Raw genomic sequence first — 27,974 nt, forward strand, 5'->3', positions numbered from 1 at the left:
TTACGCGTACATCGTGAGCTGCAGCCACTGAAAGGAGGGGTACGGTTAGAGGATGGAAGATGTGCTGGCATCCTCCGACAAATTCTAGTGAGGCACCGCTGTCTCGTGGAAGGCAGCTGCCTGCTGACACTCAGTACGCATCACAGGGGCAGTGGGGAATTTTGTCTTAGGCTTCTTGCTCCTATTCCCCCTTCCCTTGCAAAAAAGTGAAGAGGGTTTTTTTGGTCCCCCTAGCAGAAGACATGCTTTTAAGTTGAAATTTTTAAAGTCACCTTAATAAGATTTTTAAAAGGTAAAGAACTATGTTAAGACCATATCAGTATGTTTGATTTAAATTGCCTAAAAGAAAAAAAGAGTTTTTTTAAGGACTTTAAAGATGCCATGAAGAGTCCACCGCTGCGCCCTTCAGCACCAACTGGAGACTCACAGCGCAGCTGTTGCTGGAGGTCATGGATGTTTTCTGTTTAAAATTGGTAGCAAAGTTTTAAGAGGTTTTCAGCTTCTTACGGATTGGATGACAATTTCAGACTAGCCCTCACAAGTTCCCTTAAGAACATGTGCACTAAACAATACAACTAGAATTTGGAATTGTGACATTGTGTTAGAAGTGCTGGCACAAAGCAGTTTACCTCCAGGACATTGAGCTTAATGATGCCATCTCCATCTTTATCAAAGGCGTGGAATGCCCCTGAAGCACGGAAACAAAAAAATACGCAGTAGATTAAATGACTGTGTGTGTAGAGGGACCCAGACAGCAAACCCAGACAGCAAACCCAGTTGTGCTCCTGTTGTGTCCTGTAAACTCGGGCAGGTATTTACTTACGTGGTCAGCAAGTATTTCTGCTGGGTTTTTCCTTGGCTAATACAAGGAAAATCGCAGTGCTTGCTTTTGTGTTTGCACAAGATCGCTGTCGTGTTTTAGATTCCCTGAGCACGTATCTTTAATCATTATTACTCTGTGTAGGCAGTATGCTTGAAACAAGCTTTGCTTTAAGAACGACGGTGCATTTTGGGGGCGAGGAGGGGAGGCAGCCCGGTGAGACTGGGGCAGCCACTCACTGAACATGGCGTCCAGGCGCACGAAGCAGCAGATGAAGCTGTCAAAGTCAATGTTCATGTTCTTGTCCGCGTAGCGCATGGTGATGATGTCGTAGAGCTGGTTGTTCAGCCGAAAACCTGCAGAGGACCAGAAACAGGGCACAGCTGGGCCACGGGCGGGGGGAAGCGCTGGTGCCCGTCAGCCTCCAGGAGCGGTTCTTCCCAGGCTCTGCTGGAGGTTACTGCGGCAGCCGCTAAAAAATACGATGTAAAGCTGTAAGGAGCTTTCTTGTCCAGCTGCTTTCTTAAAACAGGATTAACATTTTGCAATTACGATTTGGGAGTGCCAATAGCACATGAGTTTCCTCGTGCTGTAAGTATGGAGAGGAGAGGTCTACATCAAAGGGTCTGCAGCTTAGCTGAGCCTGGTAAGAGCAAAGCGACAAAACCGGGGTGGCAGACACACGGGAGCTGCTCTGAAAAGACAATAGCGCCATGGTCAAAAACGCGATCAGGAGGTAACTCCTGGGCATGGTGTTACCAAACACCACGGCACTGACTGCTGCAGCGCGCGAGCTTTGGGAAGGGGCTGTTTGGCTGCTGCTGGTTGTTGGCTAAACACAAGGTCACGCATGGCCTATACGCTTGGAGACCCAGAAATTTTTATTCTAAAATGTGTTCTTAGTTCTGAAGGCAACAGATATTTAAAGGTGGGGGTTTCTTGGTGTTTTTTGGTTTTGTTTTTAACATTGGCAACCTTCCTGGTAGGAATGGAAACCTGAAGAATAAAAATGACCTGTATTTCTGCTGCATCAGGAGTCCCACATCCAAGTGGTTTGTCTTTAGCAAAGGATCGAATCACGGATGTTCTGTGAAGTACAAGATAGCCACCTGGTTTTGTTCCTTGATGAGCTGGTAACTGATGTGCCAAAATACTATTGGAGATGAAGTGTTATTGAAATCATCCCATCTAGGCTTACAGTGAAACTGTAAGATTCAGATTTTCTGATTAAAAAAGTCATCTTGCTCGGTTAGAGAGCTGGTGAAGACGTTTGCTGGGGAAAGCTGCTGTCCGGGGCAAGAAGCAGACCAGTGTGTTTGAGAGAAGCAGCGAGAGAAGTCAAAAGCATCTCTTTGCAGGGTAAATGCCATCGACTGCAAGTTTTGCAAAAATACTTTCTTCTCACTGTGTAGGTAGGAGACTGAGCCCACAGTGGCTTAGTACCTCAGAACCACGAGCAGGACTCGTACGTATCCTGCCTCTGATGCAGACTGGGCCACGGACCTGTTTCCCTTCGCTTTCAGGGCCTGTACACTTGGGTCGAAGGTTTTCCGCTGTTCTTTCTTTGTAACATAAAGAATCCACAGCTTCAATGAGAGCAACCGTCTACAGCACGCCCTGAACAGCAGGACCTCAAGTGGGAGATCCCTCAGACAGCAGAGCACCACGCCCTGCGAAGTTTAAAGAGCTGAAGAGAACTATTCCATCGGCAAGACCATACTCCTTGGCAAGGCTTGCTGTTTGAGATCATCTGTTGGGGAAAAAACCCTACATTTAAATTTCTCTAGGGTCTGTCTTTAAAAGGCAGCACTGTCCGTTCCTGGTCTCACCCTGTGATATATCAAAGAAAATAACGTTTCCTCAGCTGTCAGGCACCGCATGCTGGGGGAATTACCTGCATCCCTGACTGCATTGCGCATCTCGTAGCTGTTGATGGTTCCTGAATGATCCGTGTCATAATGCTTGAAAATTTTCTGCAAAAAGAAAATGAAAGAAATACACATCAGAAATAAAAGCTTGTACTCTGGGGAATGTTGCCCCTGGCTGGGTGTGGTGTGAGGGCCTCGGGGACTTGCGGGCTTTGCTGTCTGCCTTCCACTGCTGCTGCTGGGCAGTCTGGGTTGCTATCACGGAGCTCCTCCCAGTCACAAAGTAAAATTAATTAGCTCCATGACATGACAAGGAAAAAGCTACCCCCTGGAGACACTCCTTGGTTGACTCGAGTTTATGCTGTTAATCCTCTCTCTTGATTGGCCTAATTAAGCTCCGTGTGAGGCCTGAGTTAGTTTCCATTCTCCTCTGATATGTACACTTCTGTGCTGTTCTCATGTGGGAAGACCTTATGCAAGTGCCCGAGCTTCAGAGCTTCAGGTTATTTACTCAGGCTGTGAGTAGGAGGAAGAGAGATATTCCTTTTCTTTTTAGAAGCTACTCTGCTATTTTTAAAGCTTTTCTTTTTGTTGTAGTGTATGTAGAGAGCTCTGGGTTTTCTATACAAAGAAGCTGCAAAGAACAATACCTGCCAGCTTTTAATTTTGTCCCAAAGATGTCGAAACTCATCGAAGTTTATCTTCCCTGAGCCATCTGTCTGTGATACAAACATTCAGGTAAAAAATCCACAATGTTTTAAAGAGAAAATTAATTAAGTCTGCAACGACTGGTGAAAGGATGAATGCGAGACAAGGCTGAGGATCTCCTCAGCATTAAGAGCTGGCTGAACCCGGCAGTACGGTTTTTGTGCATAGTATTTTGTTTCGGGAGTGTGAGGTACCATTTGCACCTTGTGTGGAAGCGAGCACCTGGTGCAGGAGAGAGGACTGCTCCTGGAGCTGCTATCAAGTACACGAGCAGGATGTTCCCAAATACCTGCAAATGTGAGGCTTACCCAGGGTTTTTAAGACAACTGAGCTTTATCTTAGAGCGAAGCTCTTTCTGCCTTGCTTAAAGTGAATTGAGACCTAAGCAAAATGCTGATTAAAGTCATCTAGAAAAACATGTTTAGGCTCCATTATGGCTCTGGGTTGTCATTACGATTCTGTTCTGGTTATGAATGTGCTTACGTTCTCTCAAAATCGGGCTATGTCAAATAAGACAATCGAGCGATGTTGTATCAGAGGTAACCCCGTATGGCATCTTGTAGTGCCTTTTGTGATACTCGCTCTGAGACAATGCTAAGCACACAGTGGCATGTATAATACATTATAAACTCGAAGCTACGGGAGAAATACATCAAGTTTGTTGACAAGAACTGTAGTTAATGTTGAGTTGGTTTAAAAAAAAAATAGTTTTTTTAAATCATGCGTTAGTCCCTGAGCTGGCCCGTTGCTGGTATCTACGGACGGGTATCGTACCGACTGACTCACTCTGTGGTGTTCTGCTTTGGAATATTTTCATCTGCCAACTGCACTAAAGTTGGGACGTTACGATGTGCCAAACCAAGAACGCTGTGTTACCTGACTACAAACTGTCAGGTACTATTCCGATCCCCTGGCTTACGAAGTTTTGTACGTGTAGTGGTGGGAAATAAAGCACAAGTGGACTAGCGTGGCTTCAAGCACTCCTCTTTCACCAGAAAAGGATACATCCATTAAAGCAATCATGCTGCGGCAGGATTCCAGTTCAAACCCTTCTGTCTTTAGGTCTTTATCTGAAACAAACGACCCCAGGTGAAAACAGGTCATGCAAGTCAGCAAGTGCTGCTTCTTTTTGGGTGTAACCTTACTCAAAGTAGAAGCCAGTAAGAAACGAGTGGTAGCAAAATCTGAAAAGACTCTTAAACAATGTTATTGCTTGTGAATTAGAGATTACTTTTCTTGATCCGTTATATGCGATAAAAACCTCTGGAAAACTCTAACTTTCAGGTATCTAAGCAAGCCCAGGCTCTCTAGGATACAGTTTGCTAGACAGGGAGAAAGGTCTGCCTCTCCGTTAGAATGTTTTTAAAGGGCCGTTGCGGACTCCTGGGCGTGCTCCGTGGTCCTGTGCGGTGCTCCCAATGAACATTTGCTCATGTCTGCATTATCGGTACTTGGTCACTGATAGAGAGCGTCTCTGAAAATTTCAGCTCACTGAAGTCTCAGATGCAAAGTCTACGGAGAGGTAGGTAACTAGGAAATCTGTTAGTGTGAAGACATGAATAATTTTTAGAGTGTAACTCCGGGGTAGAGGGTTGTATCACAGTTTTCTTTGTTCAAAGTTACAGAAAAACATGCTTAAACTCACGTTTTTTTACGACATTATTGAGAACATTCCTGAGTTCTTCAGCGTTGATCTCCATGTCCTGGTGGGAAACATGGTGCAAATATCATTAATTACAACATTCTTCATGCAGCAGATCATTTTATAGGCAGATATGCAAAAAGCGTGAAGTCTTTGGTCACTTTTCAGTATGGCGTATACATGCTTTGAACTAGAAAGCATTCCAGCTCATATAAACACTGGTCCAAATCTTTCCTGAGGCTGCGGTACAAGGTAGGTTACATTACCATACAGTGCTTATTAAACTACAACTAGAAAAATGACCAGACATTTCCAGCCACTGTATGGAAGCTGAAAAGCAAAATGCAAAAATCCCTGTAACCCGTTTGCAGCCTCTTGATTTATGCAGCTCTTTGATCTGTTTTTACTTCTAACTTCACTCGTTAAGCGTATACATACCGCAGGGCCTTGCCCTTCTACCTTGTTTACACATGCTATGCAAAATAGCACCATGTAGTAGTGACAGAAGGCAAAGCCTGAATTTAAACAAAGATCCCTCGTAGCAATGGGAATAGTTTATATGCACATATGAAGATAGCTGTATACTTCACTGGGTTTTGATTTGGTTTTGCTTAGCTTCAGATCTTGAAGGAAACTTGATGTGAAGTAACTCAAAGGAGATTTTAGAATTCCATGTTTTGAACCTGTGCAGAAGCTGGTTTAGGTGCTGTTGTGGCTAGGCTGCTTGGATCGCAGAAACAGGGATTGGCTGCGTACTCACATCCCCTGCGATCTGTCGGAAAATATTCCTGAATTGTTTTTCCTCTTCCTCACGACCTTTTGCTGAAGGACGCTGAAAAGAGATAAGCAGAGAAGAGGTAACATCCTTAGCTCAGCAGGGAAGGGAAAGGGCCTGGACAGCGCTCTCACCCTCTCAGTGAACCTGGAGGTCTTTGGAGGAACACATCTTCCTCCCGTTCCTTCCCCCTTTTTTTGGTTAAATGTGTTCCTTGGCTAAACTAGTGAGTATTTAACTTCATCCCATTGCTCTCCTTTCTCCTGGAAGGAGCCTAAATGTTTACTTTCACTGACAGATGTTTATCTTATAATTTTTTGTTTCGAGACACTGCACAGGAGACGTTTGGAGCAGAAGAGTCATATCTGCTCCATAGCTGCCCTGTAAGCTATGAACTGACCAGAGGGATTCGGCATGAGAACTCTTTGTACTGTGGGGGGCCCCTTGCTGGAGACACGTAGGGTGTGAGACAGTGAAAAATGACGAAAGTGAAGCTTTCTCAGACATGAGCAAAGAGCAAGCCTGAACTGTGAGATCGATACTGGAAAAGGAAACTATATTTCTCCCCGCAATATTAAATTACAGGAATTATGTGTAACAAAGTAAAGTTAATTTCTTGGCTTAGTTCTTAATTTCTGTTTGTCTAAATGCAGATGAAGGTTAAGATTTGGTCCCACATTGTCACTGCCTGCCCTGGCAGCCAGGCAGCAGACCAGCAGGCTCCCTGCAGGCAGACACTCCAGCCATGCCTCCAGATGCCGTGAGCCTGCGTGCAGGATCTGGCTGTTGCATCTCGTGTGCTTCACCCACCTGCAGGCAGAAACTCTGACTTCACCACCCTGTTTTCCTCCTCTCTGGTAGTGGAGCGGTGCAGGAGCTCCTGGGTTTACTTGTCCCTTTCCCCTCTGGCCAGTGAGGGGAGAGGCCGTGATCATTGCCAAGAGCTCCTGAACCCCCTCATGTGCAATTTCTGCACGTGCCCCGCGTAAAGCAGGTACTGCTTCAGGCGGCTGAGCAAGAGCGGATTGAACTGCACTGCTTGTAGGGAAGGGATCTCTCACAGACAGGATTCTTGCATGAAAAAGCAATCAGAAGATGCTTTCAAGCAACTAAATCCTTCTTTACAGGTGTTAAATAACTGAAGGGATAGTCTCTGTTTGCTCATACTCTTGAGATCCACATAAACCAGATGGAAGTTATGGTGAGACTGGATGAAAAGCTATTAATTATCTCAGGACACTTCTTCACCCCGTTCCTGTGCTCTCCTCAGCCACTCTGTCACATCAGGCCATGCCAACCTCTACTTCCCCCTCTGCCACTTGCTGCAGAAACCTTTTTCTCATCTACGCGGGTTTTTTCACCATCTTTGCCAGTGTCTTCATCTGCTGTCAGCTCCTTATTGCTGTTCGCTCTGTCGGAAACAAAGATGATTGGCTAGAAGAAGAAGGAAGAGAGCAACAGAGAAATGGAAATTATGCAAGAAGTGACAATAGCTGTTGACAACCGTTCTGTGGTAAAGTGCATGCAGCAAGAGCTCCTGCCCCTGAGAGCATGAGCAGAGAAGACAGAGCTGGGAATGAAAGAAACACAAGCAAAAAAATGGGGAAGAATTTCTGAAGTTACTGCTCATGCTAAAAAAGCTGCAAAAGTCTTTTTGCAAAATACTGCAGTCTCTGGCTTCTAGCTTTCTGTCCCAGAAAGCCAGTATCTGTTTAAATGTGTGTCTCTTCTTGTTGTTGGTGGTTTTCTCAGGGTTTTGTTGCTGTTTCGGGGCTTTCTAGCGAAATAAACCTCCCAGATTCTCGATTTTCATTTAAATGGATGAACTTTCCTCTCTCTATGAAGGACAGTAGCACTGAAAACAAACAGAATCTGAATCCTACTCACAAAAGGAGTATTTGCTTAGGAGCTTGTTGGTTATGCAAAACCTGTGTTCTTTCTCTCTGTATTAATTCTTGAAGCATTCAGCGGCAAGCAGCCACGTGCAATTGCTCTGTTTTAGTGCATTCAGAACAAAGCAAACTGCTACAAGATGGGAATGTGTTACCCTAGAATATTAATTGCATTCAGCCTGCCTTGAGATCAACATATCTGATTACGTTTTCAAGGTCCTAAATGTATCGTGTAGAATTGAAAGGAGAATCCTGGACTTTGGCGACCAGAAACTTCAGGAAAGAGGAATAGCTGCATTAGGCAACAGAAAGCAAACGTGAGGGTGAGCGTCTGGACAAGGTGCGCTTTTCACTGGAAAGGGGCGTCAGGGTGCCTGCGGAGTGGCAGGAGGGAAGGGCACTTCGATCAACCCAGAGGATCAAGCTTACAAACCCGAGAAGTTTCTGTTACCCTTTTGCCACTACCTTGAGTGAGAAGGGTATGTGATGCTCATGCTATTTCAGTAGAATTTAGCGCAGGAAGACAAACTCGTTGCTCCCTGCAGATGGCCATTTATCCAGCGCCCCTCATTAACTCGATCATATTCTGGGTGCAGGGAAATCATGGTGCCAAGGAACTCTGCTCCTGCTGCATGCATTGCACATGCTCCTTGCCTGCTGGCACTCAGGGCATTGCCCAAGTACTCACCTTGCCCTTTTTCTTCTTCTGTACAAAAAGAGACAATTTTTTTTTAAGTGTTATTAAACAGAATTATGGATTTTACCCAGATTATGCAGAGCTGATGGTAAAGTTTTATTTTCTCTCTTGCCTATTCTCACATTTATTTTTCCCATTTATTTTTCCCATTCCTATATTCATACAATTTTTTACCCTTTCCTATATTCATACAGTTCTTAAATCTTCAAAATTGAGGGAAAATGCATCCACCAAGAAATTGCATACTGAGGGACAGAAATTGCAGAAACCATAGCAAAACAGTGTCTCATCTTATCCGGGGCTTTGTCTGCTTGAATAAAATCTCTATTTTACCTTTAGCTCTGACTATTCTTTTCCCCAACCCATCGGTGCAGTGGAGATTGGATTTCTGTGCCCACAGACCAGTTACCTGAAGCTGCAATTAAATTCCACCAGATTTGGACATACATTTTCTTATCATGACCACAAACTGAAAGGGAATGCTTCTGAGTAAAGTTTGAGGAAGCTCAATTCTGTGCAAGAGCATTTCCTCTGATTTTTTTTTCCAAGATGAATTATTAGCTCTAGTGTATTCCCACAACGATGTGTAAAACCCCAGAGTAAAGAGTTAGAGCTTGTCACAGATTCTAGTTTCAACCAGAGCATTATTAGGATCCCTTTCCAGAAAGCATGTATTTCAAAATAAGGTAGTTTTCCTTATTAGATGAGATACTGGTTACACAAACAAAATATCATGGAGCACAGAGCAAGGCCTCCCCTGGTAAATGAATAATCTCCATTGATAAATGCAAACGCAGTGCTTAGCATCCAGCTGCTTTACGCCAGGAGCAGGTTTCAAATTTGGCAAAAGATTTTGGTCTGACCAAATCAGAAAGTAGTGTATATAAAACAAGTGTTAACAGGAGTTTCTTGATGAGAAAAAATGTAGGAATTTATTGTCATGTGGCTGCAATGATTTCCTGATGTAGGTTTCCCTAGATGTGATGCTTTTCTTCTCTCTACCCCTGTTCACGTACAAAAGAGGCCCGGGACAGTACTCACCGATGGACGCTCTGCCTCAATCATGTTTTCAACCTCCCTAGAAGAGAGCAGAAAGTAAGTAAAAATCAGGAAAGTTCAGCAAAAATCAGCAATGTTCCCAACATTGCTTGTTTCTGTAGCTGGTTTGTAAGTAGCCACTTGAACTTTGTGAACAGCCAGTGGGGTGGGCTGGCTTCCCAGCATTACAGCTGCAGGCTCTAGTTTTTTTCCCAGTTTGAGCTGAGTATCCCACGCACCACTTCCAGGAGGGCTGCCACATTTTTTACTCTTCTAAATAGCTTTGATAACACTGAACTTTGACAGCTGGGAGTAAAACAGAAGCTGTTTGGTCTAAGTAGAGTGACACTGCCTGCAATTTGCTGAGCTCTGGGAAACTAGTTCGAAGAGCAAGATGGAAAAGAAATAACCACCTTTTTCTGTGTTTAATGCGTGACTGAAATCAGATCTGGTTCAATGAGCTACGTGGCCCAAACTCTAGCCAGTGCACAGAGCAGTAAAAAATGAACAGGTTCATTTTCGTTATTGAAAATGGCTAATGGTATGTTTACAAAGGATATCCTGCAAGTAGTAAGCTTCTCTAAAGACTATTCAAAGTAGGCTCTTGATAGACTATAAGGGAATCTTGGGGAAATGAGTTTGCAGCTTGGAGTTTCTAATGAGGTCAAGAAAATTAAAAGCAGGGTGTAGGAAACTGGGAACATGACTATAGCAGATTGGCAAGCTCACCTCCGCCTTTACAGCCAGATAAATGGACTGCAACTTACTCTGAAAGACTTCTTTTCTCTGAGAAGACCCTCAGAATGAATTCTCCCTCCTGGTGGGGTTCGTATGTTGAGGGAACGATGACATACTCGCTGGGAGGTAGCCGGAAACGCTCAGAGATTTCTCGCATGTTTATATAGGTCTTACTTCTAGCTTTGGAGGCATTGTAGAGGAAAAAATCCTTTTGCAAGTGGTGCTTAGTACCATGCATCTGCAGAAAAACGAGCCAAATTGTCTTCAAGGAACTCTTACAGCATTCCCCAGGTAGCTCCTCATGCAGGCAGTACATGGCTGGGACAGAAAACACAAATGAAGCAGCAGCTTAGCAAGCAGAGAGCTGAGGAGGGATGCTAGGCGGTAACAGAGGCAGAGCCTGTCACCTTTAAGTCACTACTGGCTGGGTCTAGCTGACTTCTGAGGGCTGCTCCAGGGCCCACCTGCAACACATTGGCTGACTTCTGCTGTGTAGGCACTTTCATTTGACTGTTTTGTTGGATGCCAAGTTGTGTGTAACCGAAGCTCAGCTACTTTCCTTGGAGGGTGGCATGGCAATGAACGGTGTATGTGGACTCCTACGTGCAGTGTGGTAAGGTAAAGGTGCTTTCAGTGGAAATGTGTTCTTGCCTGGACAAAACATGAATTCTGTATCTGCTAAAGAAACACAATAATCAAATGTTGCATGGGTTCAAATGTGAACACTGAGTCAAGAACTGTGTCTAAGAACACTTGCAGGCTGTTTTCTGCAATTTCTTTGCAATAGTCAGCAAAGACAACATTCAGACTGTCATCTGCATGTTTTCTAGGTAACACAGCCTTCAGGTGAGCTTGTTTGCAAAACTTGCAATGCCAATGATTCAGCTACTGCCAGGCTCAGAAAAACTTAATCTGTGTATTTTAAACACAATTTCTTTGGTGAATCACTGTTCTCCAGACGAATTCTAAGACTACAGAGAAAACTCTGAGGCTGCAGGACATAGGCCATTTGCATTATTTGCAGGAGGAAATGGAAGTGGTTTAGTGATTCTGCATGGAGTGTAAAGGCAAAGCTCTTGCTGATGCTGCTTCCCGCAGCCCAGGCTCACTGACAGACTGTGCAAACCATGGTCAGGTCTCATTCCGAATAGAAAAGAAGGACTGAAGAAAAGGTGCAAGTGAAAGTGGGGTCCAGGTGAGAAGAAACTAAAAATTACTTGCGAAATGTTGCAAATAAACACTCAAAGCAGAAAGGTTAGCAGTTTCACTTCTGTTGCTTCTCTGAAAACAAACGTGACTGGTTTCCTGTTGACTTACAGACAGGCACAACAGTAACACAAACTGTGAGTATACATCAAGATGTCAGTCTGCCTCTGTTCTGCTCATACCTCTTTGGGCACCTTAGGGAGAAACAAAGAGAGGAAACAGTCAGAGCTGCTATGTGAGTCCACCCATTTATAGATCATACAGATGGGCATTCACATAGATTTCTGGGGTCACAGACAGTAATTGAAATGTCCCAAGTTAGATAAATATTCTAAGTCTTTCCAGATTTCCAGGTATCTACACGAGATTGACTAAGATCTGAACTAAATATGTTTGTGCAAGTGACCCAGTAAATTGACTTCTTGATGAAGTCAATAGCAGGGCCATAGGTTAATCACCATGTATGCATCTTGGATGCCCTTCTCCTTTCTTACTCTATTCCACCAATGAAATGTTTAGTTTCAGCAAGGATGAAAGGCAGATTGAAGAATACATGGGAAAGAATACGTTAAAATCTGCCATTAAGTCACTATAAAAGTGTAAAAAGTGTATTACTTATAGATGAGGTAAACCCTGAGCTTATTATGGTCTGAATGATTACAAAGAGTTGAATTTTCTTCTTCTCTTCCAGGTTTCCTTTGGGTTTCTTGCAAAATAAAAACTGCAGTTCATGTAATCAGGCTGAATGATTCAGTGACTCTCTTGGTAAATGCATGCTGTCACAGAATCCCAGAATGGCAGGGTTTGAAGGGGCCTCTGGAGATCATCTAGTCCAACTGCCCTGCTAAAGCAGGTTCACCTAGAGCAGGTTGCACAGGATCTCATCCAGGCAGGTTTTGAATCTCTCCAGAGAAGGAGACTCCACAACCTCTCTGGGCAGCCTGTGCCAGTGCTCTGCCACCCTCAAAGTAAAGATGATTGTTTTCATGTTCAGATGGAACTTCCTGCATTCCAGTTTGTACCCGTTGCCCCTTGTCCTGTCACTGGGTACCACTGTCAGGATTTGTGACCACAGTGCAAAGAACGAGGTCTAGAGCTGGTACCTCGTAGATGGCAAAGCCGATGGTGTACAGATTGGCTCCCAGCTTGCGTTCTTTCCTCCTATTTTTCTGCATCAGTGCAACGAGGAAGCTGCAGACAACTTGTTCATCCTCAGGATCATCATCTTCCTCTAGAAGCTTCAAGCGATACTGGGGATTGGTCCAAAACGTATCTGTGAAATCCCAACACCCCAAAGCAAACATGTAAAGCTTCAGTTTTCTAATGATACTCATGATCAGAAAGAACCTTTAAGTTCCCTGCCTGAGGCCCTTGAGGGAAAGGTTAAAATTGGGCTAGTATGCACATTTTTTTTTTAACATGTTATGGGTTTTACATAGTTCTAGCAAAACTGCACAGGAAAAGAGGATATAAAATTAAAAACTAGCATCTGACAAACTTCCAAAGTACCTAAAACTATCAGAAATTGGATTTTCCAAGTGAATTCTAACTGGTAGAGTAGAATTGCTCTTTTATCTTAGTTGGGGCACTGTGAAATATTTGAACAATGATTTACCTTTGCCAGGCCTGTCTTCTAGGTTTACGAGCTGCTGTCACATAGTGATAGAAGATTTCCAGCTGCAAAATTGTGTGCCTTGTCCACCGGGGAAGCAAGGCTTTTCCTACGGCCCAGCACTGATCAGGCCGTGGTACGACTTCTCCTCTGGGATCTAGTACCATTCCCATCAAAGAGGACACATCTTTCAAGACCTATTGCTCACCTGGATAATTGCGACAACCTCCAGCTGAGCAGCCTCTCACCCAGCGCCCTTCATTGACTGACACTGTCCAGGTCTGGAGTTTATCGGCTTCCAGAGTATCAGGTGTGAGGTTACACATCTCAAGTTTTGTGAAGTGTCTCATGAAATCTTCAAATGATATCCTGGAGGAATGGAGGGGAAACAACCCAAATGGATTTACATGGTGGGTGTCTGAAAGATCCTTGTGAGGTGGAGGAGCGTGACCAAAACCACTGCCACCGTTAGGGCAAATTGGCAGTGGGAGTGCCATGATTTCCTAACGCATTCGGCCTGCTGGTTGGTCGATTAACGCAGGTGCAGCTCCAAACTGGGGGAAACTGGGCTCAGAGGATGGTGCATAGCAAGGTGATGGAGAAACTCTGGAAGTGGAGCGTAATTAGGATTGTGTGGGTGGTACTCAATAAACCCTGGTGGGAGAATGAAAGGATCACAGAGAAGAGCTTACTGGGATACATGAAGGGGAACAGGGATTACTGCAAAATCTGCAGGTTTTAGCAGATTTAAGTGGTGCAGAGTGATCCATTTTTGCTGTGGTTGCATAACTCCTAGAGAAGCACAGGTTTTTGACTGAGATTCTCACCAGAACTCCCCATCCTCCATAATTTTGTGCTGCAGGCGGATTTTCTCGTCTTTGTTAATGAAGTTCCACTCCTCTGACCTTCAAAGGAGTAAACAAGTTAGATTATGATCTGCAGTACAATTTTCATAAAACATCCTACTCTTTGCTGTAAGCTTCATATAGTGGAAAGTCAAGAGTCATCTCACTGCAGCCATATAATTTTCCTTTGTGAGCCTTGTGACCTTTTGTTCTCAACGGTACCCTCTTCTCTATGTGCCCAAATAAGAAAGCAATTGCCCTACCTCTCTCTGCCTTCCCTTCAGATTTCCACTCAGCAGCTCTCAAAAGTCTGCTGAATTGTGTTCATTTTATTTAGCTTGAAGAAAAAAGTGTTTGCAGCCTCTCATTGCGGGCGTAGCTATTGAAATTCCCTTTAGTAAAACCTGATGAGAAGCTTTATCCAAACTCGCTGTGTACCGACATCTTGCTTCATCCAGTTCTTTCATAACTTAAAAGATCTTCCTACTGTCACATCTAGTTTTGAAAATGGACATTGCAGAACTTGCTAGACAGTAAAACCACATTGACTGTGCCATTAGACGGGGCTCTCTATTTCCATTGATGAAAGCCCTCTTAACATCTTTTTTAGGTACTCTTTTCTTTTTACAGCTTCAGCTAAGCACTCAGCTATGATCACCTTCAAAGTGCGTGTGTCAAAACGGCAGCAAAGACAGTGCAGATGCCTCACCATCAAAAGTCAGGATCATGCACAAGCTGCATAAGAGCAAATAAATCTGCATTTTTTTTTTTCAAATCATGAGAAGCTCCATTTTACTTACTTGTCACTCCAAGGTCCGTTCCATTCCACCTGCCCCCAGGGATTTCTCAGCCTTATCAGGCGTATTTTTTCCCCTTTAAATGTTGTCTAATTCAAAAAGAACACAACAACAATAGACAAAGAGTAGGTTCAAAGGGAAACGTTTGGCCTGTCAAATCGCTGGTACCAGCTCCTCCACTGATGGCGCTTTCCTGGGCCGTTGCCCAACCCGACATGACTGGGGTAGGTGTAGGAAGGCTGTAAGACCAGGAGGTGGCTGGCTCTCATCACCTTTGCCCAAGTGGTGGAATATCTGTTTCCCCACAAAGCCAAAACTTGGACAGATTTGTTACTCCCCAAGGTTTTCATTTATTTGAACATAATATTTTTTCCTTAGCTCATCGTTTGCTTTGCTTTTTTCTCCCTCACAGCTTTGCTGACGTGCATGGTGCTAGGCCAGTGTAGACCACAGCTCCCCGTAGGTGGAGGAAAAGGACTGTACGTACCTCTTCTACGGCTGTGACAGAGTAGGCATGACCTTTGACAAGCCCGCAAGACATCCGGGTTTCATATTGCATTGGCACTATGGTCTGTTAGACACAAAATAAAAACTTACAGTTACGTAAAGCTCAGCTGGCTGCTCTAAGGCAGCTATTGCCACTCAGGGCTTTTGGAGGGAATGTGACACTGCTCAGGTGACAGGGTTTTTTCACTTGTTCTTTTCTTTGTGTTTGCCAAGGTGGCCAAGCTTAGTGACCACAGAATTTATGTTATTGGTTAAAAAGAAATGAAGCATGAACTAAAAAATGAAAAAGTCTGTAATATCAATTGGGAAGGACATTTCGTAATTTGCTTTTCCTCTTTGTGTAGGTTACTGCTTTTTCCACGCAGAACATGCTAGTATATAGCATGCTTAACCAAAATAATAAGATTTTCTATTAGTAGGACTCTTCAGCCCTTTCTGGGATAGTATGTGCTTGTACGGGCAAGGTGTGACAGCTGTCTGACAGAGAGAAGGAGAAGGCAATGTCTCTCTACAGATTTGAAAGCTTTTAAGTTTACCAATATGGGATTTTTCTCAAATGGTTTTATTTTGCTAGATACTTAGGTATGCTGGAGTTACTTTCTATTTCATCACACATGTTAAACTCAACATGTTTTTTCTTTCCCTTGTTAGGTGTTTCAAATGAAGATCTTAATGGTAGTAATCTAGAAGGAGCGACATGAGAGCAGGATGCCCTCCATCTGCGGGCAGAGCTCCATGGCACTCTGTCTCAAAACATGTTTACCAAATGCTCTTGTGCTTGGAGCAAATGCTGTGCAGAGCTTGCCTTTTCTTTCTTTCATATCCCTCACACATTCATGGATCTTGCCCTATTCTAATATTTTAATTTTCTTGCTTTTTCCATCCTTTGCAAGCGAGGGACTCAATTAAATCCACTAATCAATTCCTGTTACGGACATTATAAGCCTGTTCTACAAGCCAACAGCTCTTTGTCTCTGTATCAGGGAAGCCATCTGTACCAATCACTGTGTTTGAAAGCACTGAAGTTTTTTAAAACATACGTCAAGTGGCATCTGTAAGAAACAGGTCTTTAGTGTTGGGATAATTCAGTGAAGTCAAATAAGAATTTAAATCATAGGTGATGTGTTTCTCTAACTGTCTGTAAATAAAAGTGCTGTGAAATGAACTGCTTCAGGAGGTGTACAAACCCAGGCTGGCCTCTCATCCATCCCCTGGTAGTCTACAGAGGAGTGAGTCAGCTGTGCATTTTCTAGATTCTTCACCATTCGAGCAATCAGTTCCCCAATGTCGCTCCGAGGCGCTGATCCATAGGAAAACCCTAGGTTATCCTGGTATAGAGAATAGGAGAAAAGCATCATGCAGAAAGCTGAGGGGGGAGAGAGAACAGAAATAAACAAGATAGATGAGGGGTAAAAGATAGCCTTGATAACTTCTCCCTGGTTATGTCCATACTTATCTACAGCGGATGATAGCACTGCTTGTTCTCCTGTCTTTACTGCAACTTCATACTTCACAATGGTTATCGAAACACATTTTTTCACTTTTAAATTTACCACGATAAATGAAGAAAATCTGAGGCTACGTTGGCAATCAAAGAGTTAATTTCCTAAGTGTTTGCACACCTAGCCTCTTTGACACGAAGATTCGTGTCTTAACAGAGTTGCAGCACCCCCATAGTAACCTCGTTTCACTGGACAGGGGCACTGAAGGTGGGAAGTGCTGGTTTTCTGATCACATCCTTCGTTCCACCTCCATGTTCCGCTGCTGTACATTTCCCTTATTGCACTTGCCTCTTGCTAATGGGTGGTGTCTAGTGGAGATTGCTCCATCTCCTAGAAATGGATGTTTACTACCTGGACTAAACCAAGCAGTTCCAAAAGGCGGCCTTTATTTGATTACAGATGGAGAGGTCCCTCTCCTCTGCCATTCCTTACAGCTCATCTGCAAAGCTCATACGGACTCACATCAATGGAACTGGCCATGAGGGATCCTCTGTCAATGGCATGTTTCATGATTTTATAGATATCTTTAGGGGCATCCTTTATCTCGTAGAACTCTGTCACTCCTCCGGTGAAGTCCTCCATGGCTTCGGTGGTGTTGCCTCCTTTCAAAGCTTCATATGACCCATGGAGTCTTGGAAAGACAAAAGAGGATTTTCTTTTACACAGCTAAAGATACACACCTATATATTTATATCTATGTTCTGTGTTTATAAATATAGATAAGTAAACACTCATACTAAAAAAGCCCCACAAATCATCTGTTTGGTAACCCACAAGCCACCTGCACATATAAAAGAAAAAAGTTTGGAATAAGATGTATACCTCTGAGTAAGTAGCAAACCCCTCTAGGAAATATGTTTTACCCCATCCCCAATTCAGAGGAATAAGAATCTATGGCAAAAGGCATTTGTATGTTCGGAGCCTCTCCGTGTGCTCCTTTTAAGTCCTGTACTCAGTGGTACAGGTACGCCTCGGCAGGGAGCCTGGCATGGTCTGCTCTCCTGTTTTACTTTGCATAGGCCTTTTCCAGGAGGGCACTCCAGAACTCGTTGCGCTGAGAGGACTTGGTGAAGACCAGCTGGTTGTTGTACGTGGGTAAGTAGTCATCGATGACGACATCCACCCAGTCTCCATAGCGCCAGAACTAAATAAAAGCAAACAGAAGGAAAACACACCACCCCGGTTTGACTTTGTACAGGGAGGGGGGAGCCTGGCTTTTCAGAGGAAATGAGGAAATCTCTCCTGAGGGGGAGAAATGTGGAAATGAACCACTCTGTAATGTGATAAAAAGTGATGGCCGTTGAGAGGGAGACAGCCGTACTGAAATCCCCTGGGCAACATGTGCAGGACAGTGAGAAGTCCCTTAGGAGAGCCAAGGGAATGTGGAAAGCAGTCAATCTTTTCTGAATTAGTTCTTCAATAACTTGTTTTTAACAGACCAGCTGCTTGTGGGCCTAAAAATAGATGCTCTTGCCAACTCCCCTCATGTCTGTGCTGGCAGTAGCGCTGCTTCTGAGCAGCGAGGCCAAAGTGGGCACCTGTTGCGATCCCTTAGGCACAGGACACAGCAATCTGCAAATGCTTCCTTGATGGGTTAACGCTCCCTAATTGCCTGTATGGGCTGGCCCTTCCGTGACTGCCCTGTTGGAAGAGTTTGGGGTGAGGCAATCTCTCTTCCTTCCCTGTTGTCGCTCACACTTCCAAAGGGAGGAGAAGCGAGAGAGAAGAGTGTGCTGAGAGCTGAGCCCTCTCTTGGGTAAACAGAGTTACATCTGCCTCCTGTTACATGAAGGGACTTACCTGGAAGTGAAAGATGCCAGCATAGTTTTGTATGAAGGACTGGTCGTGAGGTATGACTCTACCGAGTAGTTTTTTATTCAGTGTCAGGCAAGCAATGGCAGCCAGGAACCAGCAGTCACCTGTAAACGTGCAGAAGCAGCAGACAAAATGAAGGGACAGAGCAACTAGAATCAAAGGGAAAAACTGAGATACCGTGAAGTGGCACGTTAATCCTCAGTAGAGCATGCCATCACCTTTCAGGAGAGGGCTCTTCTCAATGTGTTCTGCAGTACTTCAGCATTTTCTTTATCTGTGCTCTAGAAACGCTCATTGGCACCATTCGTGGCTAGGTACACACCTCTTAAACAGATGATGTTCCCTGTAATTTAGAAAACACCTAAAACCTGACGAGCACTGTTACCTGTGTTACGATTTTCCTGTCCAATTTGAATGCCTCTCTGACTTCCCACACTAGTTCTCCTTCCAAGCTTAGAACAGAGACCAGCTGAGAGATAACTTTCTTCTCAGCTCTGTATAGCTGAGGTTCAGCCTCTCATGTTCATTTTCTGCTCTCAAAATAAGCCACTGTCCCAATCATTGTCCCGTGGGGCCTCTTTCCTGCTTCATTGCTCTGAAGCATTTTCCTCTTTTTGAACAGTCTGCACTGTTGTAAACACTGTCTTTTTTAGAGCTTTTCAGTTCCTCCTTCAGACCCTTGCACAAATTTGCAGCCTCTGGGAGCTCTGGGAAAGTGACTTTCTCCCATAACACTTCTGTGTTCAGTAAAGGATGCCTCAACCTCTAAAATTTCCTGCCTGCTACTCTAAGAGAAGTTATAGGGTAAGCTTGCCTGAGCAGTGTGAATTAGTGGGGTGAGAAAATTATACAAGGTAGTGAAAACTAAACCTGATTCAGGGAGTTGTGAAAGTAGTTTATGAAACTTATAGAAATACATATATGTATATATTTTGGAAAGCCAGATCTATACATATAGCAGTACATTCTAAGTTACCTATTTCCCCTTAGGAAAGATGTGGGCTTCACTGTGACCAGGAGTTTTCTAAACTATCCAGTGTTTGGCACAAGTCAAAAAGGTAAACAATGCTATGAGTAGTTGAGGAAGGAATGGAGGACAAAGGAGACAACACATTATACATGTAAATTCACTTGTGTCCACACCTTGGCAACTGTGAAGTTCTGGTCACCTCAAAAAGAAAGGCAGTTCTAAATAAGTTAAAAAAAGGAAAAAGTACTGGAAAGGTGATCAGGATGGTCACAAGCACAGAAGGACAATTTAATGAAAGGATTAACACACATTACGATTTAGTAGCTTATGAAAAAGATCACAGGAGTATTACAAAACTGTGAAAGACATGGGAAGGCTGCATGGGGAATGACTTCACAAAGCAGTGCAGGTGAGTGCCATGTGAATGACTGTTGCAGAGGCATCATTTGTACCTAAGTAGTGGCTCTATATATCAAAGTATCTTTGAGCATCTGAGCTTAAGGTCTTCCACACAGGGGTTGTCCCTGAGTACAAGGCACACTCTAGCTGGAGGCCTTCAGAAGCTCCTGCATGGAAATAGCAAGACTAAATACCTGAAAAAATAAACAGATTAGATTTTTCTCTCAGTCAAATAACTCCTCTTTATTGCTTACTCTTGTCTTAAGTAATTTTGTCCCTCAGAGCCTAAAAGAAAGGCCAAATAGTGTTTGTAACACACTCATGACAGTAGTTCATGAAAAGCAAAGCACTCTGCAAAGTGTCTTTTGCTTAAAGTTCTTCCCTAGATTGCGACTAGGCAGGTACCAATGATTTGCTATAGAGAGAAGAAATGAGAAGATGTGTAGTGGTGTGCTGAGACAGAGGATTTTAAATATCATCTAGGAAGCAAAAGAAAATTAAGTGAGACCCAAACTATGATGAAGACTTTAAAAAGTGCAGAGTAGAAGTAAGAATTCCATACCTAATTCTCCTTGGCAGATATCAGTTCTGTTGGCTCCACCAATAATAAACCGTGGATTCTCACAGATTTCCTGCAAAATATAAACAGACTGACTGAGCAGGAAAAGCATACATTATGATGCATGTTTTCCACAGAAGTAAAGGCTTTTACAGGGCAATATTTTCCCATGGAATTTCTTGTGGATGTCACAATCTCCTGCAGAATTTTCAGCTGCAGAGTTGCACTAGGAAAATACTTTGGAACGTGGATGTTCCAGATTTCAACCAGAGTTTTCTCCACGTATCTGCAGAGTCTAATAGCTAGCCTGGGGGGCTCCCTCTGTATGGGGTGCAAATAAGAAGAATAGAGAAAAATATTTTTCTACACAGTAACAAAAAAAAAAAAAAACCAAAAAACCACTGGAGAAGACAGGAGAGCAGGTAGGTGAAAAGAGTGTCAAGGGACTAGGTCAAACTATTTTAAAATGACTGCAGGTTTAAGGTGTCTAATGTGCAGTAACTATTATGCGGGGGCATTAATAGGGTTGAAGAACGCATTTCATCAGGAATGAACCCCAGTAACATTCCTCCTTAAAATTCACCCAGGATCAGATGATTATTTGTGAAAATTAAATAATTACTGGATAAGAGATTTTATTCTTTTCCTCATGTCACACTATTTAATTGCCAATGTTGCATTCGGAAATGTATATAGATATCATTAGTCTCTGAGGACCAGAAGATCTTCTTTTGTCCTGCACTTAGGACAATCTATTTGGTTTGTCAGTATTTATACTGGTACAGAATGGGCACAAGGTGCTGAACAGGCAGCATTAATTAAGTATTGCTGCAGGGGGGGAAGGACTACACAGGAGCTACCAGCAAATGAGATGGGACTATTGCACTGTTGAACAGAACCTTTTCTATATGGGACAAAGGAGCACAGGTATAGGAAAGCCAAGGGAAGAAGCAGGTACATCCTGTCCTACATAGAAAAAAAAGTCCCTGCTTTATCTCGTCTCTCATACTCAAATACTTGGTATGGGGAAGAAAAAGAAGACACTTAATTTTTGGATCCATCTCTTGTAAGGGAAGGAAAGAAGGAAATTGCAACCTGAGGACCACTTCCCTGAGCAGCTACAAATGGGGAAGAAGACAAAGTACCATCCAAGAACCCAATCTTCTGGAAGATGAGAGTGCTGGCATGGGAAGGAGAAAGAAGAAGCAACTGACAATTACTTGTGCATCGGTACACGCAGCTGATGCTACCTCTGCAGTCTAAAGCTTTCTTCCCATGTCACCAGCACAGCCCTGGATTTTCCCAGACTCATGTTTCAGGTGTAGTAGTTTCTTATTTAGCCTGAGCCCACTTTTTTTCTCCCTCACAGTAATCATCAGGGTTGTTTTGGTGCAAATATTTGGATTAGTCATGTAGCCAGACAAAGAGACCATCTTCTAGCTCCCTCCAGCAGTCACCTTATTCTCCTCAGGGGAGGTTATGGAGGGGCTGTGTCATGTTATTTTGGGCCTCAGTCAGCTGTCCTGGGGTCCAGTTCTGTCAAGGTAGCTGTTTGAGATGCCTTCATGCTTTTCTCCACCCACCTGCTTTGTTGAAAATATTCTTCCTCACATTGTTGTGGCATTCTCTTGAAAACTAGCTGTGAGATACCAGGGCTTTGGATTGCATTTTTTCAACATCTCTTACTGCATTTTAGCTTGATCCTGCTCCTGTTGAAGTAAAAAGCTCTGAAATCCAGCACGCTTCGTTTTAGATGAAGGTAATTAAATGGTGCCTAATTGTTTCCAAATATTAGAGGTACACAGTGAGAAGTGTTAATTGCATCTTGCCCTTGTTTGCTTTGGAGGATGCTTGGTAAAGGAATGCAAAGGAGGGAATCATACCATCATGATATGCACTGATTTGGCTATGGCAGAAATGCTTTTCTTGCATTGCTCTAGGTGGCCAGGTGTGTTTAGTACACTGTGGACATGCTTTTAATATTGTATGGCTCTAGTTCATCTCCAGCTGTGCTAGCCTCCTCCAGGAAAAGGCTGCAATGTTTTCCAAGGCTGATGAAAAGTGTTCACTCAGCAGAGCAAAATCACCTGGTGTTCAAGACGCAGGTGGCAGGTCTGTCCTCCCAGTGTTGCTGGCAGAGCAAGGGATTGCTCTTCATCTCTTAGGTCAAGTTATATCACAGAGAACCCCAGAGATTAGGCTGCACTTCACTGATGCAATGATTCATCTAGAGAGTCTCCTCTGATTCGAGTGCCTCAGACCGCCTGGGTACTATTAAAGGGCCTTTGTGTTCACTGGGTTGATTCAGTTCAGACTGTAATTTCATCACAAAGAGTCAGCAAGGGAGACAGAGAATCCTAGGAAAAACCCATTAGTAGTGCATGCTGCTTTTTGGACAGAGGGTACTTATGAGTCAGTTGGAAGGAAGCACTGGAAAATGCAAAGGCAGCATGCAACTAAAAATGGCATTTGACCTTTGTTATAGTTTCATTAGCTTTTCTTCCGTGTCAGAAAAATCCTCCAGATGATAGCTTATACTGTTGCAGCAAAAGGCGTTGATTCCTTTAAAATCTGCTGTTAATAAAGTGTAGCACTCTAAGTAAATCCCCTAAACTGATCCTATCAAACAGAGGAATCATCTTCTTTGGGCTGCCTAAGACAATCCTTGGCCTCTCATGGTCTAGACCATGCTGTTAAATGGCTGTGCTGCAGACTTCAAGGCAGAGCTCGACGTTCTCAGACACCAAGCTGGTTTTAGAGTTTTATTACTCTCATCTGAAAGTCCTGCCTTGGTGGCACTAAATGGCATCTTTGTGGTACTGCCTGCAGAGGTACACATTTTGTGATTACTAAATTCAAACATCTTCACACCTGTGATGATCTGACTGATTCATTTTTATTCTAAGCAAAATCCACTAGTTTGTCACTTGATTTTATCTATAGTTGTTATGAAAAGAAAGCTCCTCCTGCTGATTTTCTTATCTACAGAGAGAATCACCACAGGGAAGGGAAAGTAATTGAATCTGGTGATTATCATGCTGACTACCTGGCTGTGAGCGAGGAGAATGACAACAGTGTATTTGAAAGCACAGTGTGATGGCACAGCCTTCCTACTAACGTCCTAGAGTCATCAGACCCAAACAGGACTGCAGCAGGACCCCCCAACACTCTGCATTATGTTATAATACAGACTTCTTTCTCAAGTCTCAAAGATCAGCAACCTCATGACTGCTCTCATGCGAGACAAGCTCCCACAGGCAGCATAGGTGTGGGAGATGGGGCCATTAAGAAAGCTGAGGGCAGCCCATCACTGAGCTGGATATAACCCGGTGCAGGTGAGAACTGCTCTTTGGGCTTCTCTTACCTTCCATGAGTGAGCAAATTATTTAATATTATGCATTAACTGAAAGGGATTTTACTTCCCTTCTTCGTACCTAAACCATGCTCATGCATAGTCTGAACAGAAACACTGGATGGATCCTGCAGTCTTTACTCAGAGAAGCTTTCAGGGCTGTCCCTTGGCTTTTGCCTGAATTGAATATTAGGAGGTCTGCTCTGTGCATTCATGACATGGCATGGCAGTCATTAGCTGAGTAGAATTACAGGGGCCTTCTCACCACCCCCATGCCAAGGCTCACAGCTGCCCTGTGTGGCAGCTGTCCTTCTGTCGGTAAGGCACAAGACCAGTCCTCGTGCCCTCGCAGCACAGAGGCCAGTCATTTTGGGAGGTGGCAGAGGAGAACCTGACCTCTGGGTAGCACTGACTGCAAAGAGAAGAGCCTGTAGGGCCAGATGCACAAGAGCATGGGGTAGCTGTGGGGCTGGGATGCTGGACACCTCTTAGCACCTCAGTAATAAATCGTAGGGGCCCTGGGGAAAAGGTCAAGTCATGGCACAGCCATTGCCAGGGGATGAGGAGGGAGCCCGGGTCCTGGCAGCCCACATGTGGGAGGGCGAGTCGCCCACACTGGGCTGGGGATTGGGCGAGTGTCATCCGTGCGGCTGACTTGCTGCGGGGTCCTTGCAAATCCCAGGTGCAAAAGCAGGCTCGTAGCCTTTCCATATGCCAGCACAGTATGCTCAGAGCTACAGCAAAGAAGCCCCATTCAGCTGGGGAACCATCGGTTATAGCGCTGGCAACCAGCAGACACATGCCCTTTAGCTTAACTTTGTGATTCCTCAAATAATACCTGGAGCTTGTGGAAAAACTTGCACTCAACAATCCCATGTTGATTCATGTTATCGCAAATAATGCTCATTTTAGGCCAGCATTAATTTTCACGTATATTAGACTCTCATGCATTAATCTCATGGCGGGGGGGGGAGGGTGCTTGGATACAAATGGATTAGGTGGGATGACTAGGTGACTGAGGAAGCCAGAGGCAGTCAGGAACAGTTTGCCTATTTCCAAGCTCTCTGTTTTAAATGAGATCTTTAGAGCACAACGATCACTTTTTTATTTGCTGTTTCTGGGGGTACGTGGCGTATACAATACGCTACCAAAATCAGGGAAAGGATCCAGAGTGAAGCCAGTATTAGGATATTCTCTCAGGACTTCTGAACTGTGTGATATTTTATTTTCTTTTAGAACACATTATCAAGTCTGACTCAATTGAAGTTTGACCTCAATTTCAAAGTGATTAAAAATTACTTTATAGTTTAGAAGCTAGTTGTTTTCTTTGCCAAAAAATGCCATTGCAATTTAATAAGAAGTTGTCCACATCTTTACAGAAACATTATGAAATATGGCCTGTGCAGTTGAATCGTTACATTTGGTGCTTCAATGATTGATTGCTTTAATCTCTTAGAAAAATACTCTTCAGCCCAGTATTACCACTTCACATTTATTTGATTTTATGATGTTCTGTTAACGTGTCTATTGTAGTTACGTATGGGTATATAGCATTGTCAAATAAGTCCTACCAGTGCTACATAACCTCCAGTTCCAAATTCCAGCGAAGCAAAGTCCTGGGTCACCTGAGATCAGCACCAACAGACACAGGTCTCTTGCATCAGCGCCTGTGTCTCACTTTGATTTACGGTATGGATGACAAGGTAGGGGACACATTATAAAAAGAGAAAGCGTTATATGTGTTTTCTCTCCTCTTTGGGGACCTGCTGGGTACAGCAGTGACCTGAATTGCAGGGTTCATTTTAAAACAAGCAACAGAAGGTACAGGCTTCTCTTCAAATCAGGCCCAGTGCGTGCACAGCAGGACAGCCACATCTCTCAGGTTCAGGAGTGACAAGATCCATGATCCCACAGCATGCCAGTACTCAGCAGGTGTGGATTGCAAGTTTCTGGGTCTCCTGCTTCTGCTCTACCTGCATCTGGCACCACAGATATATCAGGTGACCAAACACTTGTGTCAAAATAACACAGATTTGGTTTTGGTGTTTAAGTTGTATTTTGAGTCGTATGCAGCCCCCAGCTTGTTGCTGCTACATGAACAATAAGCATGGAGCTTCCAAACTTATTTCTTACCACAAAGAAATATATTCATGATAGAAACCCTTAAGTCTGAACCTTCCCAAAAACAAAGGCTCGATCTGTGCATGCTCAGTTCTATTAGACACGTCTGAGGTTACACCGTGCTTTTTAAATGTTTTGACGCTTTCCCATACACACACTTGCAGCCTGTCTGCCCCAGGATGCGTTCATCCATTGTACTGCTATATCGCTTTCCTTTCTGTTGAAACAGGGAAAATCCCATCCACTTAAGATTATTGACTTGTGGCTGCATTTAACTCATTTGCACACATTCCCAGGGGCTGATGCAGCCATGAGGATGATGAAGGAATGATAGAGGACACATGCACTGGGCACAGCAGATGGGGGTTGGCATTGTTCCTTCCATGTTGCTCACATAGCCCTTCTCTGTGTCTGTAACAGCTAAGGCAAGAGCTCCTGCTGTTTTGCTATTTAGTCACGTTCCTGTGGTTAGTTTTAACTATCACCGCTGACTTTGTCACTGAAGCACAGATTTGGGTGTCGGGAAAGTACGGCAAATGGAAGAGGCAGCCAAAAACTGACAGAGAGGGGGAGCAGGGGAAGCTCTTCAGAACCATGTCCTTGCTGTCAAACAGGGGATGGCAGTGTCCTGGGGGCTGCCTTGCTGGAGAGGAGTAGCTGCCTAGCAAGAATGACAGGGAAAAAGGATAACTTCCCCTGTGGTAGAATGGAGAATCAATTGGGAATTGAGGAATTAGTCCTCTGCCTGTGAGAGACACTCAGAATGAGAAAGAAGAGGAAGCTGGCTGGGGAATGCCCACAAGACAGAAAAAAGAAACAGGACTATTAGCCAGGAGCAGTCCTCATTGTGATTACAACACCCACATGCATGGTAAGTGCATAATATGCTAAACAACCTTTGCAAGTTGGCTAAGCAATGTTGGGAACAAACAACTGAAGAAAAGCATGTTTCAGACCATGACCTGTCCTTTTGCTTTCTCAGGTTAGGAAAACAGCAGAATACTAAAGCCAAGTTGTAAGTGAAACAAGGTGGCGTTTAAAAATTAAGCCTCAGCAAAGCCAGTAACTTGTTACCGAATGAGGAGATGTTTTCTTTGATAGTTTCAGACAAGAAAATCCCTAGCAAATCATGCAAGAAGAAAATTAAATTCCATCTCTCTTTTTTCTGCATATTTCATTCCATCTCTTTTTTGTTTGTTTGTTTCATTTTGGTTTACTGTAGTTTAGTCATTATATACACACTCTCTGAGCTTCTGCAGCCCTAACTGCTGCTCTCTCTTCCAGGAGAGCTATAAGGAAATACATTTCCTGCTAATTCCGCCCCCCACCCCCTGCCTCCAGCACACACTTTCTGTAAAAATGTAAGCTCAGGGTGAATACTTCATGTTACTGAAAATAAAAGGCACTTGGCAAACGTTACTTACACGTGGTCTTTTCCATTCAAACTTGATGGGGATTTTCTGGCTGTAGAAGAGGGAGGACTCATTTGGTGGGAAATCAGGATCTTCATAGAGAATGTTTTCCTCCAGGCACTTCTTGTGAAGCTCTTCATAGGTTTTCTCCTTTACTTTAATAATGGGCTGGTTGCGACTTATAATGGCAGAATAAATACCCCCAGTGCCCCCACCCGCACCTTCAGCTGTAGTGCTAATAGTAGTGCTGGGGACTGACCCAGCAGCTGTCTGCTGAGCCACCGCTGCATTTATGGCGGACGGCATAGGAATCAGGCTTACAGCAAGGCTGAAAGAGAGTGAGATCTTGCAAACTGGAAGGAAATTAGAGAAAAGAGGAAGCTACTGCGTAAACCACTTTTTCTATCCGTTGGAAGTCTTCTAGTCAAATTTGCAAGCAACAAAATTCCATGTGGTTGAGCACGTTGTGCATCCTCTCAAAGAGCAGTATTTTGTTGTAAGAAATCAGAATTTATTCCTTGATGTTGAGCAAGATCTGTGGGCTAACTCCCATGCCTGAGCTGTAGTATCTACAGCATGTGTGTGTGCCTGGTCTGTAAGCATCCAGAAAGGACAAGCTTCAACCCATGAAATCTAAAAATAACTACAGCCAAAGAGTGAGAGAGAGGGAGGGGGTTAGTGAGATTATGTCAGTCTCTT

General features: G+C 43.8%; 1 protein-coding gene across 1 annotated transcript; it reads right to left on the bottom strand.

Annotated features, from left to right (window-relative positions):
* CAPN3 (calpain 3, (p94)) lies at positions 1-27,864 on the bottom strand. Its single transcript, XM_010135497.1, has 24 exons — positions 27,288-27,864; positions 20,394-20,463; positions 18,448-18,566; positions 17,658-17,791; positions 17,110-17,278; positions 16,333-16,473; positions 15,126-15,209; positions 14,642-14,727; positions 13,824-13,901; positions 13,205-13,365; positions 12,488-12,657; positions 11,567-11,578; positions 10,208-10,416; positions 9,444-9,480; positions 8,394-8,411; positions 7,146-7,247; positions 5,799-5,870; positions 5,042-5,099; positions 4,402-4,466; positions 3,339-3,407; positions 2,715-2,793; positions 1,060-1,176; positions 630-688; positions 1-27 (listed from the first exon to the last, which is right to left on the bottom strand). The coding sequence occupies exons 1-24, from the start codon at positions 27,579-27,581 to the stop codon at positions 1-3; spliced, it is 2,430 nt and encodes an 809-aa protein (XP_010133799.1). The 5' UTR covers positions 27,582-27,864.
* Between the last annotated feature and the right edge of the window lie 110 nt (positions 27,865-27,974).

Source organism: Buceros rhinoceros, unplaced genomic scaffold (genome assembly GCF_000710305.1).
Source record: "Buceros rhinoceros silvestris isolate BGI_N320 unplaced genomic scaffold, ASM71030v1 scaffold14234, whole genome shotgun sequence".
Lineage (NCBI taxonomy): Eukaryota > Metazoa > Chordata > Aves > Bucerotiformes > Bucerotidae > Buceros > Buceros rhinoceros.

Excerpts from the sequence above, each read along its gene's own strand:
- CAPN3 (XM_010135497.1), bottom strand. The coding sequence starts at position 27,581 with ATGCCGTCCGCCATAAATGCAGCGGTGGCTCAGCAGACAGCTGCTGGG. Across the intron at positions 16,474-17,109 it reads TCATGGCCAGTTCCATTGAT|GATAACCTAGGGTTTTCCTA; the intron begins GTGAGTCCGTAT and ends TCTCTATACCAG. Across the intron at positions 14,728-15,125 it reads CTGTCACAGCCGTAGAAGAG|ACAACATTTAAAGGGGAAAA; the intron begins GTACGTACAGTC and ends TTTTTGAATTAG.